A 17,466-nucleotide genomic window follows, 5' to 3' on the forward strand; every position below is an offset into this window, starting at 1 on the left:
AAGTGCGCTTCATCGCTAAACAAAATAAAATGGACGTAGTGCGCGATACGTATTCCGCACAGAACCATTATTTTCGAAATAAAATTGCACTATTTGCAAGCGTTGTTTAGGCGTGAGTCTATTCATGATGAATTGCCAAACCAAACTGAGAATAAATCACTTAACAGCTGTTAAATCGGTCGCCATCTTGAACAGTAAAACGTAAAGTTATATACCTCGAAAAGAAACACCCGTTAGAAGTGGAGGCTCCCAGCCATACACGAAACTAAAGTTATTCTGTATCTGAAAAGCATTTTGCAATGTTGAAATCGAACAAAATGTTATGAGTCCAAGAAGTAATCACAATGCTTCCTCTACTTTCGGTAGACTCGGAAGAGATATAGAAAAGACTCTCTCAATTCAAGTTGAAGAACCACCTCTTAAAATATTTTCCATCCATACAGCAAAAACCCTGTATATTTACAGAAACGAAAAGAAAAAATGCGAACACTAAGGTATTGCACGAGATATTTCTTGCATCAGCCTCACCAAATTATTATACTTCGTGAACCGAATTAATACAGATATCCATCGTTCTTCTTTCTGGTGAGTCCGCTACCTCTCTTGGGAAATGAGCTTTGCAGAAAAAGTTTTATTAACCGATTTAAGGGTAAATAATCTGTTCGGTTGATTTTTACTCAATCAGTGAAAACGGTAGGATTTCATTATACATTATTCATTATAATTCAGTTCATCAAGGAAATTTTTTGGATTCATCCAAATAAGGAAGGAAAAGAAGTATGAGAGGAATTATTCTGACATTTGTAAGATTTTTTTGTTCGCTAGATCGTACAGATAACACTGGAAGGGGTAATGGTATGGAAGAGAAATGGTGAAGATAGGTTTGCCACAGGGATCAATTCTCTGTTTTTTTGTATTTTTTATCGTGAGCGATTTGGGACTAATGGAAGTACCTTTTTTTTGTTGGATGACATGCCGTTCATCATTCAATGTTGTACAAGACAGTCTTTTGATATTTAATCTATTCAGTCTTCCTTTGGCGGAAACTCATTATGATTGAAATAAAACAACGTAATTTCTACAAATATTTTATTTTCTACGACAATTGTTTCGCTAATACTGTGCCTTCGTCAGGATACAAAAAACTTCACACAAAAAATATGAATACCGAAAGGACATTTTAAACTTAACAAGAATATTGTACATTAACCGCCTGCGATTTCCAAACTATCTGAAGTATTTGTTAAGTTTATGACGACATTTTGATAACAGATCCGACTAAGTATAAAATATTTTGCATGTTTATATAAAATAGCAATTCCAAGCTTCAGGAAAAATTTATTGTTAATAGCAACGTCCGAACCATAGAAATTTTGTTTTTATTTCAATCTCACATATCGTATCGTATTGAAATTTACCGTATAAATAAAGGAACGAAAACAAATTTAAGCTTGTAAGCTCTAGTTTATTCGAACGTCTTCGAGACATATACCTCAATACAGTTTTATCTTCTCCAAGAATGCAATTGGCGCAAATTTGGCGAGCGCTCAAAAGTTTCTGACTTCATGTAAGTGCTGTCCTCATTTTTCAGAACTGTTCATGTCATTCTAAAGTAATTAACGTTTGAAAAAATTGGAATCTAATACTTCTTCATTCATAAATAATTAGAATTCACTAATATAGTGTCTTTATCAGACATTCCTATTAAGGAATAATCCAAGGAGACCATTCCTATAAATTTCTAGGAACTTCAAAACCAGCTAATCGATTAATTAATTTTAAAAACACATACACACATCGTCAAAAGTCTTAGGCCCCCTAGGTTTCTCAAGAAATAAACAATCTTTGTTCTGGAAATGAGATATTTTCCTCTACATATCTCAACTGTAATATATTTGATAAAAATCTTTGTTTCTTTCTCTTTGCCTTATGCAGGGTGAGGCAAACTAGGAAAAATGAGAAAAAATCGAAATTCATCGATTCTTTATTTTTGATTAATTATTGTTATTCCACAATTGAATCCAAATTCAATAGTCCGTTTTACACCTCTTCTTTCAAACAACTGGCCAATACTCCTAGGCATCTCACGAATCAAGCCATTAATGAAATTTTCTGGCATATCGTTCCATTCTTCCTGGAGGGTAACTCAATTCAAGTTGATGGTGGGTTTTGGCGTATGGATATTGCTCTCCCCAAGTAATCCCATACGTGCTCAATTGGATTCATGTCTGGTGAGTTTGCTGGCCAGTTCATTCTCTGGATATTGTTCTCTGGGAAAATATTTTGAACCCTTCGTGTGTGATGGGTTTGTCCTGTCATGTACTCCATTTGATTGAATAAATAAATAAATAAATAAATGAAAGTATCCCCAAATTCGTTGCGCAGAGGAACAATGATTGGTTCAATGATGGCTGATGTGTTCTACGTAGATGGCACCAGTCATTGTTCGTTCAATGATGATAAGATGTGTACGGCAACCGAACATTATACCCATAGCACATTATTGATCCGCTTTGAAAGGGCACAATTTTCCGTGTGATTTTGAGTCGCTCTAGTCTGCCTGGACCTCTCCAAATACTTTCTCGTCGACTATTACTTTGTAAACCGAATCGTGACTCGTCCGAAAAAAGTACGTTTAGTCATTGTGATGAAATCCAGTCTTGGTGATGTTCTTTCTATTGCCAAAGGGTGGCTCTATATTCGGGTGATAGCCGAGATACTATCGAATATTTTCTTGCCCTTAAATTTGAGGAATGCAATCGTCTCCTTCTGGTACTGGTTGAGACAATCCGTCTATAGGTCCTCAAAAATGACTTCGACAGGCTGTTACAGATACCGTTCGATTTCTTCGAGTAAAAATTTGTGAGATGTGGCAGATGTGACTCTGAGTAGACCAGGCACCAGTCTTTGGGCAACGCTGTCGGTTTCCAGGAAAAAGGCTTCACCGAAATTCATGGAATATTCAAACGTTGCGCAATCTGGTGGTTCCACAAAGCTTCTTGATGTAAGGCTACTATTCTTGCCTGGTCAAACTGAGAAATAGGATGTTCCAGCATTTCCCCGGAAAATTCTCAATATTATAACTATTGTTATTTGCTGAAAACTGATTCACTTCGAATAAACCTAAATTCTCCCGAACAATAAGCATTATTTGGTGGTTCATTGTATTCATTTGAGAGATAATTAAGGTAGTGAAGATTCTACACACAAAAAATTGTCATGTTACATTCAACAAGTTGAGAGTTGAAAGGGGGGAGGCCAAGACTTTTGACGATGTGCTTGAAACAGACACATCTATTGACGAATAATTCACATTATCAAACGAAGCAATTCCTATAAACTTATAGGCACATCAAAACCAACACATGAATTGAAGAAGTTCCTGAATCAAGTAGATTCAATCGAAATAAGAGATCTACACTTCGGAAGTAGCAAAAATGATTTCGAATACATATTCAGCCTTAGTGAAACCACCAAGTAAAACAGTAGGTATATGTGGATCTTCAAGAGTTAGAAACGCCGATGTTTACTACATGATGGTCAGTGTGAATGGGTTTTGGTTATCCGCCAAATATCCCAAAAAAAATCAAACCGAAAGTCTACTTTTCAGAACAGATGAATTTAACCTTATAATTTTTGCGATTCATAAAACCAACACACCCATAGAATAATAAGCATATAGTGAGAGTATACGCAATTTTTACATGTCCCCAACATGGTTAAATGACGTTGTCACATTGTGATATATTTTCAAATCCACAATTTTACTTTATCATTATGAATGTATATTATATTTAATGAAATATATTCATTTGAGTGCTTCCCGATTAAATAAGCAAATTTGAATATTTAGAATCCGAGATTTTTTCTAATTGTCGAATTTATAATAAGCAGAATCTACTGATCATCTGATAAGATGAATCTGCTGAAATCCAAGGTGTGCCAACTTCTGCTCCCCTAGTGTCATCGGTTGTTTCACGTCATTTGCCGCGCTTGAAGTTTGTTTTCTGAATTTCTGATAAATTCAGGTATTTATTTCAATATATTTTGAGTTAATATGAAACATTGATTCACTATGGGACATAGGAAGTGCATTCTTTATGGAGAAACTCGCGAATTGAGTGAAATATCGTATCACTGATATGTTTTCATTTCCGCTAGCTTCATGTCAAATTTGCTAGTTCATGTTGGGGACAAAATTTGCCTACTGAAAAATACGTATGCTCTCTCTATCTATGTTTATTACACTGAGAACACACCCCACCAATTCTGAAGGCACGTTGTTCGTTGATTCTTGGAAACAGCTCGAAGTCCCCGTCAGAAGCCAGTAATACAGAGAGGTAATTCGGCCGCAAGTTCCGGAATTAAGCACTAGCGGTGTCGTTAATTATAAGGCCAGTAAGTTCGGTAAGAATGTAATGAAGAGAGTAATTAACTGGAGGGCGGCGCTGCAGGTAGAGGTGAAACTTTCAAATTGAAAATCCCCAGCGAGTTGAGATTTGAAGTGGGATCTGGTGGCGGAAAATTTACGCGATGGCACAGGTGGTCAGCTCGGACGGTGTGACTGCAAGGGACCGGAATACGTTTGATGTAATGACAAAGTTGTGATGGTACTTGTTGGTGGACAAACTTCACCAATGGATTATTTACTGGATTAATGTGTAAACATAGTATTTCCACGCACTTCTTCCATGGCATTCAGCTTCTATTTTTTGTAATTTCCAAAGTTGAAATCTATCAATTTTGAAATCATTTTCAACCCTCTTTCTCCAAACAGATCGCTTTCTCATTTCTTCACAATGCAAATTTGAGATTTTTTCTTCCAGGCAATCTGAAAATTCAATTAAAAATTGGGTGTTCTACAAGGAAACGCATATGTTTGGTCATTTCATACGTAAATTTTCCAAGTGAACCATGAAGTCCAGAGAAGAATCAAGTTATACTAACTGACGAAGAAACTGCAACACCCAGAAGGAGCTGTTCAAATTTTAAACTTTTTTGGTAAAACAGAAAGTATAGCAAGGAGCAGCAATGATTGGAATTCGGAGAATAATGCAATTTTTTTAATGAATTTGTTATAATGTATTTGACCACCGCGATCTATACACTCCCCAACACCTCTCGACATTGAAGTAATAAGATGGTCTATTTCTTCTTGAGAGATACTATCCCAAGCAACCTGTACTTCATGTATCAGAGCCGCCAAAGTCCGTGGGGACGGGGGTACATTTCCAAGCCTTCTACCCATAATGTCCCAAACATGATCTATGGGAGAAAGATCGGGGGATCTAGGCGGCCATGGCAAAATATTCACATGAGTCGCTTCGAAAAAGTTTAAACTAGCTCTAGCAACATGAGGTTGGGCATTATCTTGCTGAAATATTGGATTCTTGAGCCGGTTAAGGTAAGGGAGAACATATGGCCCAACTTTTTCTTGAAAGTAACGCAGCGCTGTCATGTAACCTCGAATAAAGACTAAAGGTGACCTACTTGCATGAGCAATAGCACCACATACCATAACGCCTACTATCCGGTGTACATGACGCTCAACATCAAACTGAGTTTCACGTCTTTCTCACCGACGTCGTCTAACCCTTCTTCGGCCATCATGTGCACCCAAGGAGAATCGATATGCATCAGAAATGATGATCTGATTCCATTCCACATTTCAATGTTGACGTTCTCTGCACCACTGTGATTACTCATCACTCATCAGCCAAAGATCGAGTTGTCGCAAATTGGTTTCTAATGGTCTAAGTCTTGGACGTCGATCTTGAATTTCATTTGTGCCCCTTTGACGTCTGGTGCCTACTCTTCTTCGATGTTGGGTATTAACCACGCTTGACAACATCTCATGACAGTAGTTGGATTTCTGTTCGTACCACTAAAAATTTCTCGAAATGACAACCCCGCCTCCTGTAGACCAATAATTTGACCTCTTTCAAATTCACATAGCTGGCGATAAATCCTACGTACACGTGCTCTGGGCATTTTAACAACAATTAAACATCGACTTTGGATCTCCTCGAACAACTGGTTTATTGTAAAATTTAAAAAACTTGCAAAAAACGACTACAATATTTAAGTAACAAAAATTGTTTACAGGTAAAAACGGAATTATTGTAATAGTATTCGCCAGAAAAAAATATCAATAGTTTTCATAATCTTACTTGATAAGACCAGAATGATAAATGCTGTGTTGATAAATTAATGGTCGAAAAAGCATATTTTCACCGCACAATATTCACACCTCTTTTTTAATGTTTGCAGAATCACCAACAGATGACCACTCATCTGCGTCACTTCTCTGTGTACAATGCAAGGATTCCTTCCAGAACGCTTGGGATTTGATGGTACATGCACAGGCTGCACATATGTTAAATATCTATGAACTTGGACTGCCAGGTATGGCGTCAGCGACGGTGAATTGCATCTCGCCACCTCTTTCTTCACCCAGAGATAACAATCATAAGGTAAGTTGGACAACTGAACTATAAGATTGGATGGCTTAGGTTTATATGTGTTGTTATTTGTTGGTGGTTTGAAAGATTCTCACTGCAATTTGAAGTTAGGTTTTCAGTTGAATCTCTTGTTAAATATACAATTTCTGGTCATTAATGAACCACCATATTCCTCAAATAATTTTTTATTTGAAAAATGTTTCTCGGGAGAGCAATAGCCCTTCAAAAGTAAGACTCTTACGATATATTTCATTCATTTTCTTCGGAACTACATAGGCGTACAACTTTGCTTCCACCGTTGTTCACGAAATTCGAGGCTTTATTGTAAAAAACTGGTTATATATTTATAATTCGAAGTATTGTCCATCGCTGGCCACTTTTTTATCATCTTTCGGACAGCGTACGAATTCTGCGTTGAAAAAACTGATTCAATTTTGTATTTCTTCATAAAAGCGGAAAAGCTGGTCAGCCAGGCCGTGTGCCATTAATCGTCAGAGGAAGCAACGTCTGGAGAATACGGCGGTTGGGGTAGGTCATTCCATTTCAACGTTTCCAAGAATATCTTGATCACTTTCGTAACATGGGTTCGAGCATTGTCATGCTGTAATATCACTTTATCATGTCTCCCGTTGTATTGCGGTCGTTTTTCTCTCAATGCTCGGCTCAAAAGCATTGATTGCTTTAGATAACAAACGCCTGTGATTATTTCAGTCTGTTTTAACAACTCATAATACACTACGCCGAGCTGGCCCCGCCAAATACTGAGCATGATCTTGGAACTGTGAACATTCGGTTTGACTGTCGATGTGGAAGCATGGCCGGGTATTCCCGTTATTTTCTGAGCTCAGGATAATCGTAATGGACCAATTTTGCATCTCCAGTCACAATGCAATGCGGAAATAACTTCTGTATTTACCTTGCAAGCAGCTGTTTACAAGCAAACTAACGTCGTTCAACATCTTTCGTCTTCAACTCGTACGGCACCCAATTTCCTCATTTCTGAATCATTCTCATGACTTTCAGGCGTTTTGAAATGGCTTGTTGCGTCACTCCCAATGATTCTGCCAATACTTGTTGCGTTTGACACGAATCTGGATCAAGTTATGCCCCCAATTCTGTATCTTCGAAAGTCTTCTCTCTTCCAGCGCCATACTAGTCTTTTCAAATCCAAGTTTTTCGAAAACAGTGCGTCCGAGCAGATAAAGGATTGTTGTGAAATTCACCCATGATTCCTTCAGGTTGGGACGCTCCTACTTAAAATTTGCCTAATTTGTCCGAAATAGTAGTTATAGCTTCCAAGTTTCAAGAGTGTTACCTTATTTAATGATATGTAGGCTTGGTTAATCGATCGTCTAGAGGTATGATTCGATTACCTGGCCTTTCGTCTTCTTCTTCGTTATTTTGTCGGATTTGTAATAATTAAACTCTTTTGAATTATTTACATCTATTTACAAAGCCACAATTATACAGTACAAACTCAGTATTGAGAAGATCTTTATTACGTCTTAATTACAAGTTTCTCACTACGGTACTGATTTTCGTCTTCAACTCGTTTGTTGATTACTCGAAACGTCTTGAATTATCACGTCTTCGTCGTACTTCAAGTTTTCGGTCGTCTCGTCTTTAATTTGTTCGCGACTCGTCTTAATCTAGTCCGCGAAACGTCTTTTCGTCTTACGTCTTAAGTTAACCGCCCGAATTTGACTCGTCTTCGACTTAAGTTAAACTCCGTCTGTACCCGTCTTCGGTTTAATTTGAACTGTGCTCTCTGCCGATTGAAACTACCCTCTCTCGAATATAGACCTCCCTTCTCTCGGTTTGACCACACCCTTAGGGGAAGGTACCATCCCCTAGTCCAATAAGGGCTTTTGCCGTACCGCCCCCAAAGATCTTCGCGGGTTCCTGGAAATCGAATATTCTAGAAGGACTAGAACCTGAGAAAAAGATGTAACACATCTGGTACAACCGTCTTATTCTAGAACTTTCCCAACCCCAGTAAATCTCTTAACTACCGACATGACACATTCTTCGACACCCCGAAGAATTACACATCCTTTTTACATTATGTACAATAACAATTCGTTCCCTGTAAATTCATTGAATTTGTCATGCCCTTGGCACTTGAAGAGACTAATAGGTCTCCAAGCAACCGGTTGACCATCTCAATTATTTACAAGGAACAATAAACTGGATCCTACATTCATTTGGTCCATTAGTTTTGGAAGAAATAAATAAAACTCATCTTAAAATCATTGAAGGGTTTATAGAAGGAGAATTTTCTCAAAAAAACATTGGGACTTCCCCCATAATTTATTATTATTTATGGAATAGGTTTTTTTATACGTTGAAGTAATCTACTAAAAAAACTAAATAATGAGGTTTTGCAGTCTATTTCTATCGAAAACAAGATAGGATCAAATTCATTCTAGCTAATTAATTATGGGAGATTTATATTATACGCTCTATCTTCAATTATGATTTTAATGAGAAACTATAGCAATAAAGCTTCATTATTTTTTACGAAACTGCCCTATTCTCATCGTATGCCAATTCAATTAAAAAAAAAAACGACGTCAACACACCGGGGAATGACTCCAGCCTAAATCAGCTTGTTTAATTTGCGAACACAAATTTCACCTGCTCGATAATGACCCCTTTGAGACTTAGGAACACATTTCATAGAGCTTCGGCACTTAATTAATTCATTATTGCTCACTATCTGCTCCAGACCTAGGTATCGTTGATCCTTGCTCAACCTCGGAAACATTTATGCGTCTGTGCGGTCATAGAACCTCTCACAATAGGGATTGTTCTCGCGAAGCATCGAATAGCATAAATGCGATTTGTACGGTTATGAAACAGGAGTAAGCTTTTATTGTGATGAGGGCTCGAAGGTGGAATGGTGAAATTTCGATTGAACGTACATTGCGATATTGCAGTAATCACGTACAGTTCAATACTGGTTTCGGCTATCAGGATTCACACTTGATTTATATATACTGACTGAAAATAAACTGCAACACCCAGAAGGAGCTGTTTAAATTTCATTTTTTTTTGTGAAACATAGATAGTATAGCAAGGAGTAAATGATTCAAATTTGGAAAGGAAAACGTAGGGTTTTTTCAATAAATTTGTTAATAAATAATGTGTTTGTCCAGAGCTATTATCTATACACTACCCAACTCGTCTCGGCATTAATGCAATAAGATGGTCTATTTTATCTTAAGGAATACTATCCCAAGCTACCTGTACTTCTTGTCTCAGAGCCGCTAAAGAACGTGGAAGCTGGGCTGATGTCCCAAACATGCTCTGTTAAAGAAAGATCGAGGATCTGAGCGGCCATGGCAAAAGATTTATATGGGTCGCTTCAAAAAAGTTTAAACTAACTCTAACAACATGAGGTCGGGCATTATTTGCTGAAATATTGGATTCTCAAGCCGGTTAAGGTAAGGGAGAACATATGGCTCCACTATTCCTTGAAGGTAACACAGCGCTCTCATGTTACCTCGAATAAAGACCTACTTGCATGTGCAAGCACCTCATACCATAACGTCTACTGCCCGGTATACATGACGCTCAACATCAAACTGAAGTTCACGTCTTTCTCCCCAACATCGTCTAACCCTTCTTTGGCTATTATTTGCACCCAAGGAGAATCGAGATTCATCAGAAAAGACGACCTGATGCTATTCCACATTCCAATGTTGACGTTCTCTGCACCACTGTAACCGTTGGCGTCGATGCTCAACCGTCAAAGGTAACACAAGATGGGATCGATAATGCTGCAGTCCAAAAGATCTTATCCGGTGGTAAACCATTCGGACAGTTACAGGATGGTCTTGTTCTCCTAACCACTCATCAGCCAAAGATCGAGTTGTCGCAAATCCGTCTCTAATGGCCATAAGTCTCAGACGTCGAACTTAAACTTCATTTGTGCCTACTCTTCTTCGATTTTGGGCATCATCAAACCACGATAGACAACATCTCATAACAGTAGTTGAATTTCTGTTTGTACGGTCAACGATTTCTCGAAATGAGAACCCTGCCTCCCGTTGACCAATAATTCGACCTCTTTCAAATTCACTTAGCTGGAGATAAATTCCGCGTACACGTGCTCTAGGCATTTCAACAACAACTGAACATCGACTTTTGATCTTCTTGAACAGCTGTTTTGTTGTAGAATTTGAAAAACTCGGGAAGAACGACTACAATATTTGAATAACAAAAATTGTTTACATGAAGAAACCTTACTCTACTATCTATGTTTCGCCAAAAAAACTTTGAATTCAAACAGCTCCTTCTGGGTGTTGCAGTTTCTTTGTCGCAGTTTATTTATTTCAAAGCAAGAAAATAAACAGACCAGAAGTTATCACAATCAGTATTCACAGACAAATCAACAATTGAGGCTTGAGAATCGCCAATTTCCTGTAAGAACTGAATTATGTTATCAAATTGTTCACCCGAATTGTTGCAATGAAAATCTATGACGAATTCAAGTTTGAGAATCTAGGTACTCTCATCAGACTGTCACTATTACTAAAAACAAAATTACACATGTCAAACATAAATCATTGAAATATCCGTGACCAAATTCAAGTTAATTATAAGATGAATGTAAAAACTTCCGGAAGTGGTTCAGATGTAAGTAGCGATTCTTCCTGGACTGTAATCGAAGAAATTGAAGAAACCATCACAGCTACTAAGAGCCCTAACGCCGAACCCGGCCAAAATTTGAACATCGAAGTGATCAAAACGACAGAGGTTGTTAAACTGTCGGATGTACCTCAGAAAAAAGACGATGAATTCGTTAAAGTTACCCTTTCTAAGTCGTCTTTGAAAGAATCTTCAGATGAGGAGTGTTCCAGGAACGAGACCAGAGAAAATGGTTTCCTAACATTTGACGAATATCTACAGGAAAGAATGCTAGAGCATGATTATGAATATCCGAACCAATCAGTATTTAAGAAAAAGTTGAGCAAATCTAAGAGGTCCTCGAAAAATAGGAGCAAATGCAAGGCTGAAACCATCGGAGTACTTTCATTGTGTGCTTCTTTATTAACAGTTACTGGAATTGCATTGCTATGCATAATTTTTCCTGAAAATATTGATTCGAAAAACTTCGATACAGTCAAGTCGAATTGTCAGGCTATTTCTCAAAATGACTCTTTGGATTACAACAATATTGTGGCAAGTTTCAACAGAACGATGGAAGTTCTGGAGGCGACGAATTCCAGTAAAATATTAGAGAAAAGTGCCAATGCCATCGCGAAAAAACCTGAATATCGTTACAAACTTCCTAGAAAAACTATGGGACCAATGAATGAAGTTGCAAGTCGTCGATTACGTTTGTGTAGAAAATCAAGAAATAGTTTTTGTGCCGCCAATATATTCAAGAATGACATGTGTTATCCTAAGAGTAACAATGGTGTCTGTTACGCCAGCGAGAATCCAAGTCTCACACCTAGTGCATCTAAAAAGAGGAAGGATAAGTCAGTAGAATTGAGTAAACTTATCGAACAAGCAAATGCTAAAATAACTGAAGCAAACGATTCATCTGGCACTAGTAATCAAACTACCGCTCTCTCTTCCATCGAATCAGTACTAGCTGGTACGAATTTGAAAAAAATCATACGATCCATCATCCACGACATCTGCATCTTGAAGTTAATAACGTATCTCAACAAAAATAACGAACCACAACAAACTAAGAAGAAATCTAACAAGGGCGAACAGAAGGCTTCAAAACGAAAACTTTACGAAGCCATCGCGGATGGTATAGAAAGGATCAAATTCGACGAGAACAAAGACAGAAGAATAAGAACTGCACGACGAAAGAATAAAACGAGAAAATCGTTGAAGCATAAAGAAGGTTCAGCCGATACCATCCTCAGCGCTACATCTACTAGTCGTGAATCCCCTAAACAAAATTTCCTGCTACAATATTCACGGCAGAGTACGAGTTACCCCATGAAAACCGATATAATTCAAAAATTCGAGAACGGCAAGAGTGAATGCGAACGGAGATTCGAAGAGTTGGACAATCACCGAAAGAAATCGCAAGAAGTGTGTTCGAAACATAAGACAAACATTCAAAATATCAAGCAACAGTTCCGTAACGAGATTGACGCAATCAAAGACAGCAATATCGAACCCATGATAAGACTTCATAGGATCCAGAATTTGAGAGAAAAATATAGATTGCAGTTGAAGAAAAACCGTGAAATCTACATGAGAGAAATGAGCAAAATGAAACGTATGCGCGCCCGGATGTTGAAGGACCTATGTACTCAGAAGAGAAATGATTTAGAAATGAAAGATGCTGCTGTTGGAAATTACGTGGTGCCAATAGAACAAGATTTCTACAGTAGATTGCAACAAATAAAGGATAAAGAAGTCATGCCATATACATTCAACAGTTTAAGTATTCAAAGTTGTGATAAGAACGAGAAGACAGAACCAATTTTCCAACTATCTAATAAGTGCAACAATAACTTTGGCGTTTCTACTTTTCGTTTTTCAGCACCAACATCAGTAGTTGAGAAGAACAATAAAAATGAAAGGAACTATATCTTTCAAGAATGCGGGAATAGCAAAAGACAATGCTTAAAATCAACACCAAGTATACCTTCAGTATTTGGACTCTCCGTAGATTTTGATTCGAAAGATGATGAAAGCAATTCTCTGGAACTGAATAATGTACTAGACGAAGATGTGTTTCCAAAAAATAACGAGGTTGACTCAAGACTCAAGAAATACTCAGATGATTCAGAAGATGTAGATACGAGGTGTGAAACTGATCGGCAGAAGATACAGGGACATATGTACCAGATTGCTTTCGAAAGAAAAGGTCATGTTATTGAGAATGCTGACAACGCCAAATGGCATCAGAAGAGAGCGGAACAATGGGAGAAGTACAGAAAGGAGATATGCAAACAAGACCCCCAAAAGGGCTACAAACCTAGCATGATAACGTATAAGTACTGAATACTAAATTTCAAGATATGAAATATAAAATCCTTGGTGAAATTATCAGATTTATGTTTGACATGAAATTAAATATTTTAGATGGATCCTTTTTCAATGTATAGGTTCGGACTTCTCATTTCGCTAACCACATCATTTGTTAAAAAAATGTTTGATCTACGGTAGTTCTCCTGAACTATTACGAAGGTTTGAATTAAAAATTCGAGTGAAAATATTTTCACCTGAACATGCGATTATTTAATTGAAAATTTCTTGATTAGGTAATTCACATGTTCCACGATTAAAAAAGATTTCAGATGAAGACTTTTTCTTTCTCACTTTGTTCAATTTTAGCCAGTAAAAGATAAAAGAGATTTTGCAAATTCTACATAAAGTTTCTTCATTTTCCCTATCTCATTGAATATACACAAACATAATTGAAACTTTAAATTCAAATTGCCCAATAAACGTGGAAGGTTTTGTTTCACTCAATAAAATTGTTTCAAGTACAAAAAGTTGAAATATTCAGATATCTTGCTGATTTTTCCCTATATACCTACCAAATGGTATCGATGAATACAAATCCAACGGAATTGTTATATGGCAAGTTAGAATATAATGCTTATCTGGAATTTTGTTCAAACATTTTTTGGCAATCAATAATACTAATAATTTTTTCTACCATTGAATATCGGGTCATTTTCAACAATAAAAATTGAACGCCTTCATAGATTTCCAAGAAAATTTCAAGAAGTTAGTCTATTACAACAACCAAAGTTCACTTCTAGTGACTTGTCAATAATACAGATCTAGACTAAAAAAAACTTTTTGTTACATCTTGATGAAATCAAATTTTTATGAAGAGAAATCATCCCAAAAATCTTCATTGATTACTCTTTACAACAAGCCTACTAGCAAAACTACCACACTCCTTATCAATATAATTCAGTGGCATTGAATTTCAGGTATATTTTCGTCTATAATAATTATTTATTCTTCAATTTTCGATCAATGTCCATTTCGAGTTATAATTGAATTCCTCAGAAACAAATCTTTTAGAATTTAAACAAGAGACAGATAAAAGACATGGATCAAGTCGCAAGATATTGAATTTTGGAGGAAAATTTTCAACAGTGTTAACTTGGTTTAGAACATTTGTTTTAAATAAAATAAAACGAAGTAATTTCCACTATGTTAACATAGTGGAAATTACTTCGTTTTATTTTATTTATAATGAATTTCCGCCAAGTAAGGACCGAATCCATTAAACATTTGTTTTGTTGTACTTATATTGTATTCGTTTTATCTGAACTCATTGGTAGTTGTGTTTTGGACGAACAAGTATATACTTTTGGGGGTTGTAATTTGTTTATTAATGCGTGCCTTATTATTGATTTATTTAATTATTTATTTATTATTCCTGAAAACTGAAGGATATCACACACGCCGACATTCTAGGAAGACAAACTTCCAAATCAGGATTTAAAATTGCCCATGTAGAGACACCAATAGATCACATGTACAGGCCCATTCCAATATACGAACCGACTTGGCATAACGTGAGCCGAGACAGCAGGAAAAGATAGGGAACGAAATGCACTATAAATTAAAGCCCTGTATGGAAAACCTGACACGCCCCGTGATTAGCGTTGCGGAGACTTGTAATTTATTAAGAGCGTCATGAGTAAGATAATCAGGACGCCCTTGCCTGTTTCGAATAGTTGAAATTGGCGCTAATTGGATTCCGATGCGCCGACACGCCCTCTATGCACAACAATCGTTATCTCTAATCTGGAAAACGAGCTGCCTACCGGGCTATCCGATGAAAAACCAACTCGTTATATGAAGTCATTTCTATATTAATTATTTTCAAATCCCGATGAATTCTGAATTAAAGGCTGAATTCAAAACTGTTGCGACAAGGATGTTTTCATCTCCGGAAACTAAAGGTTATAACCATAAGGAAGAAGGAGGCACCTTTCTGCAAAATTTTTATGAAAGCTTCTTTTATTGGTTCTATGGCAAGAGCGGAATCACTGATTTTACACTATAATTACACTGTATATTGTGATCAGTTTTCAGCTAAAGAGTTTATTGCTCGCCTGCAAATCTTAGTGCTTAAAAAGTTAAAGTGATAACAAATGTACAAATGTGCCCCGTGAAAGCCTGGAAGGGCATATTTAAACATGATGAGGGGAATGTTTGAACACAGGGCATTGAGCCTAAAACCATAAATTTTATTGAGTCGAATAATACACAAAAAAGGTGTGCGAGAAATATGATATGATTGAAGTGAAAATAAAGCGAGAATGAGGTTGTCCTGTGAGCGGGACGTTATAAATTCCTCAATTCCTCTTTTCAATTATTTACATCTATTTACAAAGCCACATTCATACAGTACAAACTCAGTATTGAGAAGATCCAAATTACGTCTTAATTACAAGTTTCTCACTACGGTACTGAATTTCGTCTTTAACTCGTTTGTTGATTACTCGAAACGTCTTCGTTTATCACGTCTTCGTCGTACTTCAAGTTTTCGGTCGTCTCGTCTCTAACTCGTTCGAGACTCGTCTTAATTTAGTCCGCGAACCGTCTTTACGTCTTAAGTTGACCGACCGAACTTGACTCGTCTTAGACTTGCCTTGAACTTTACTCGTCTTCGACTTAATTTGAACTGTCTCTCCGCCGATTGGAACTTACCCTGACTCGAATATCGACCTTCTTTCGGCTTGACCACACCCTTAGGGAAAGTACCATCCCCTAGTCCAATAAGAATTTTGCCGTACCGCCCACAAAGATCTTCGCGGATTCCTGGAAATCGAATATTCTCGAAGGACTAGAACCTGATACACAGATGTTAAACATCTGGTACGACCGTGTTGTCTTCGAACTTTCCCAACCCCACAGTAAATCTCTTCAAGATTTACAACTCCATGACATATCTTCGACACCTCGAAGAATAACACATCCTTTTTACATTATATATACAAAAACAATTCGTTCCCTGTAAATTCATCGAAACTGTCATGCCCTCGACACTTGAAGAAACTAATAGGTCTCCAAGCATCGTGTTGACCATCTCAATTATTTATAGGGAACAATAACTGGATCCTACAATTATAATCTGATAGATTATTTCATGGCATTTATTTTTTAAATATTATTTCCGGCATATGTCCGACGCGACTACTAGTTGCATGGTCCATTCGATGAGTCCAATTTCCCACTACTTCTACCAGTTAATCTGGCCAAGTCAATAGTGACTTGAATATTAGCTTCCAATGATCGAGAGATGCTTATTTATCGGAATAAAACAATGATATAACATACCCCCATAAAAAGTAATCGAGAGGTCTTAAGTCATACGAACGAAGAGGTCATGATACTGCCAGCGGGTCAGAATCGAATTCGAGCACAGATTCCTCCTCATTGACTCAAACCCTCGGTCAAAACTCGCCACCACTTAGGACTTAAGATTCGAAAAATTTTGCGCCTTGTTCAAAGAACGGGCGCTCAATAACACATGATAGATACTTCAAATTAATGAAGCGACCAGATACACCACAAAGCAGAATTTACTAATGCTGATAGCGAGTATTACCTCATCAACATAAAACGACCTCGGGGGCAACATAAATCAGAAAACAGAATACCCAGCGACAGTCGACTTCATCCCTGCTCATGAAATGTTGTTGAAGGAGCCTTAAAAAGTATTTAGAATGAGAATAACACTTAAGCCCGACATATTTTAACTGCGCTCATTTTTTCGGTGGAAATTGTGGCCTGTTGGGATCATAGGGGTTATTTTGTGGAATTTGGGATTAAAAGGGTGAAATTTCATGGGTGCTTCTCTCTGATTAATATTCAGCTCCTTCCCTTTCAAATATATGTAAATATATGAAACAATAATTCAATTTTTCAAAGAATTTTGATTCAAATATACACACCCGCAAAATTAGGGAAACGAACAAAATATCAACGATGTTAGCGGTTCATTTTCTCTTGAACCCTTTGGCCGATTTTAACGATTCTTTTTTTAAAT

General features: G+C 37.1%; 1 protein-coding gene across 2 annotated transcripts in view; it reads left to right on the top strand.

The window, feature by feature from the left end:
• The window catches only part of LOC123673575, a 493,067-nt gene that overhangs the window by 443,866 nt on the left and 31,735 nt on the right, over positions 1–17,466 (top strand). For both annotated transcript variants that reach the window (XM_045608159.1, XM_045608160.1), the window contains exon 9: positions 6,271–6,473. In XM_045608159.1, coding sequence (XP_045464115.1) covers positions 6,271–6,473 — 203 coding nt within the window. The remainder of the gene's footprint in view (positions 1–6,270; positions 6,474–17,466) is intronic.

Source organism: Harmonia axyridis, chromosome 2 (genome assembly GCF_914767665.1).
Source record: "Harmonia axyridis chromosome 2, icHarAxyr1.1, whole genome shotgun sequence".
Lineage (NCBI taxonomy): Eukaryota > Metazoa > Arthropoda > Insecta > Coleoptera > Coccinellidae > Harmonia > Harmonia axyridis.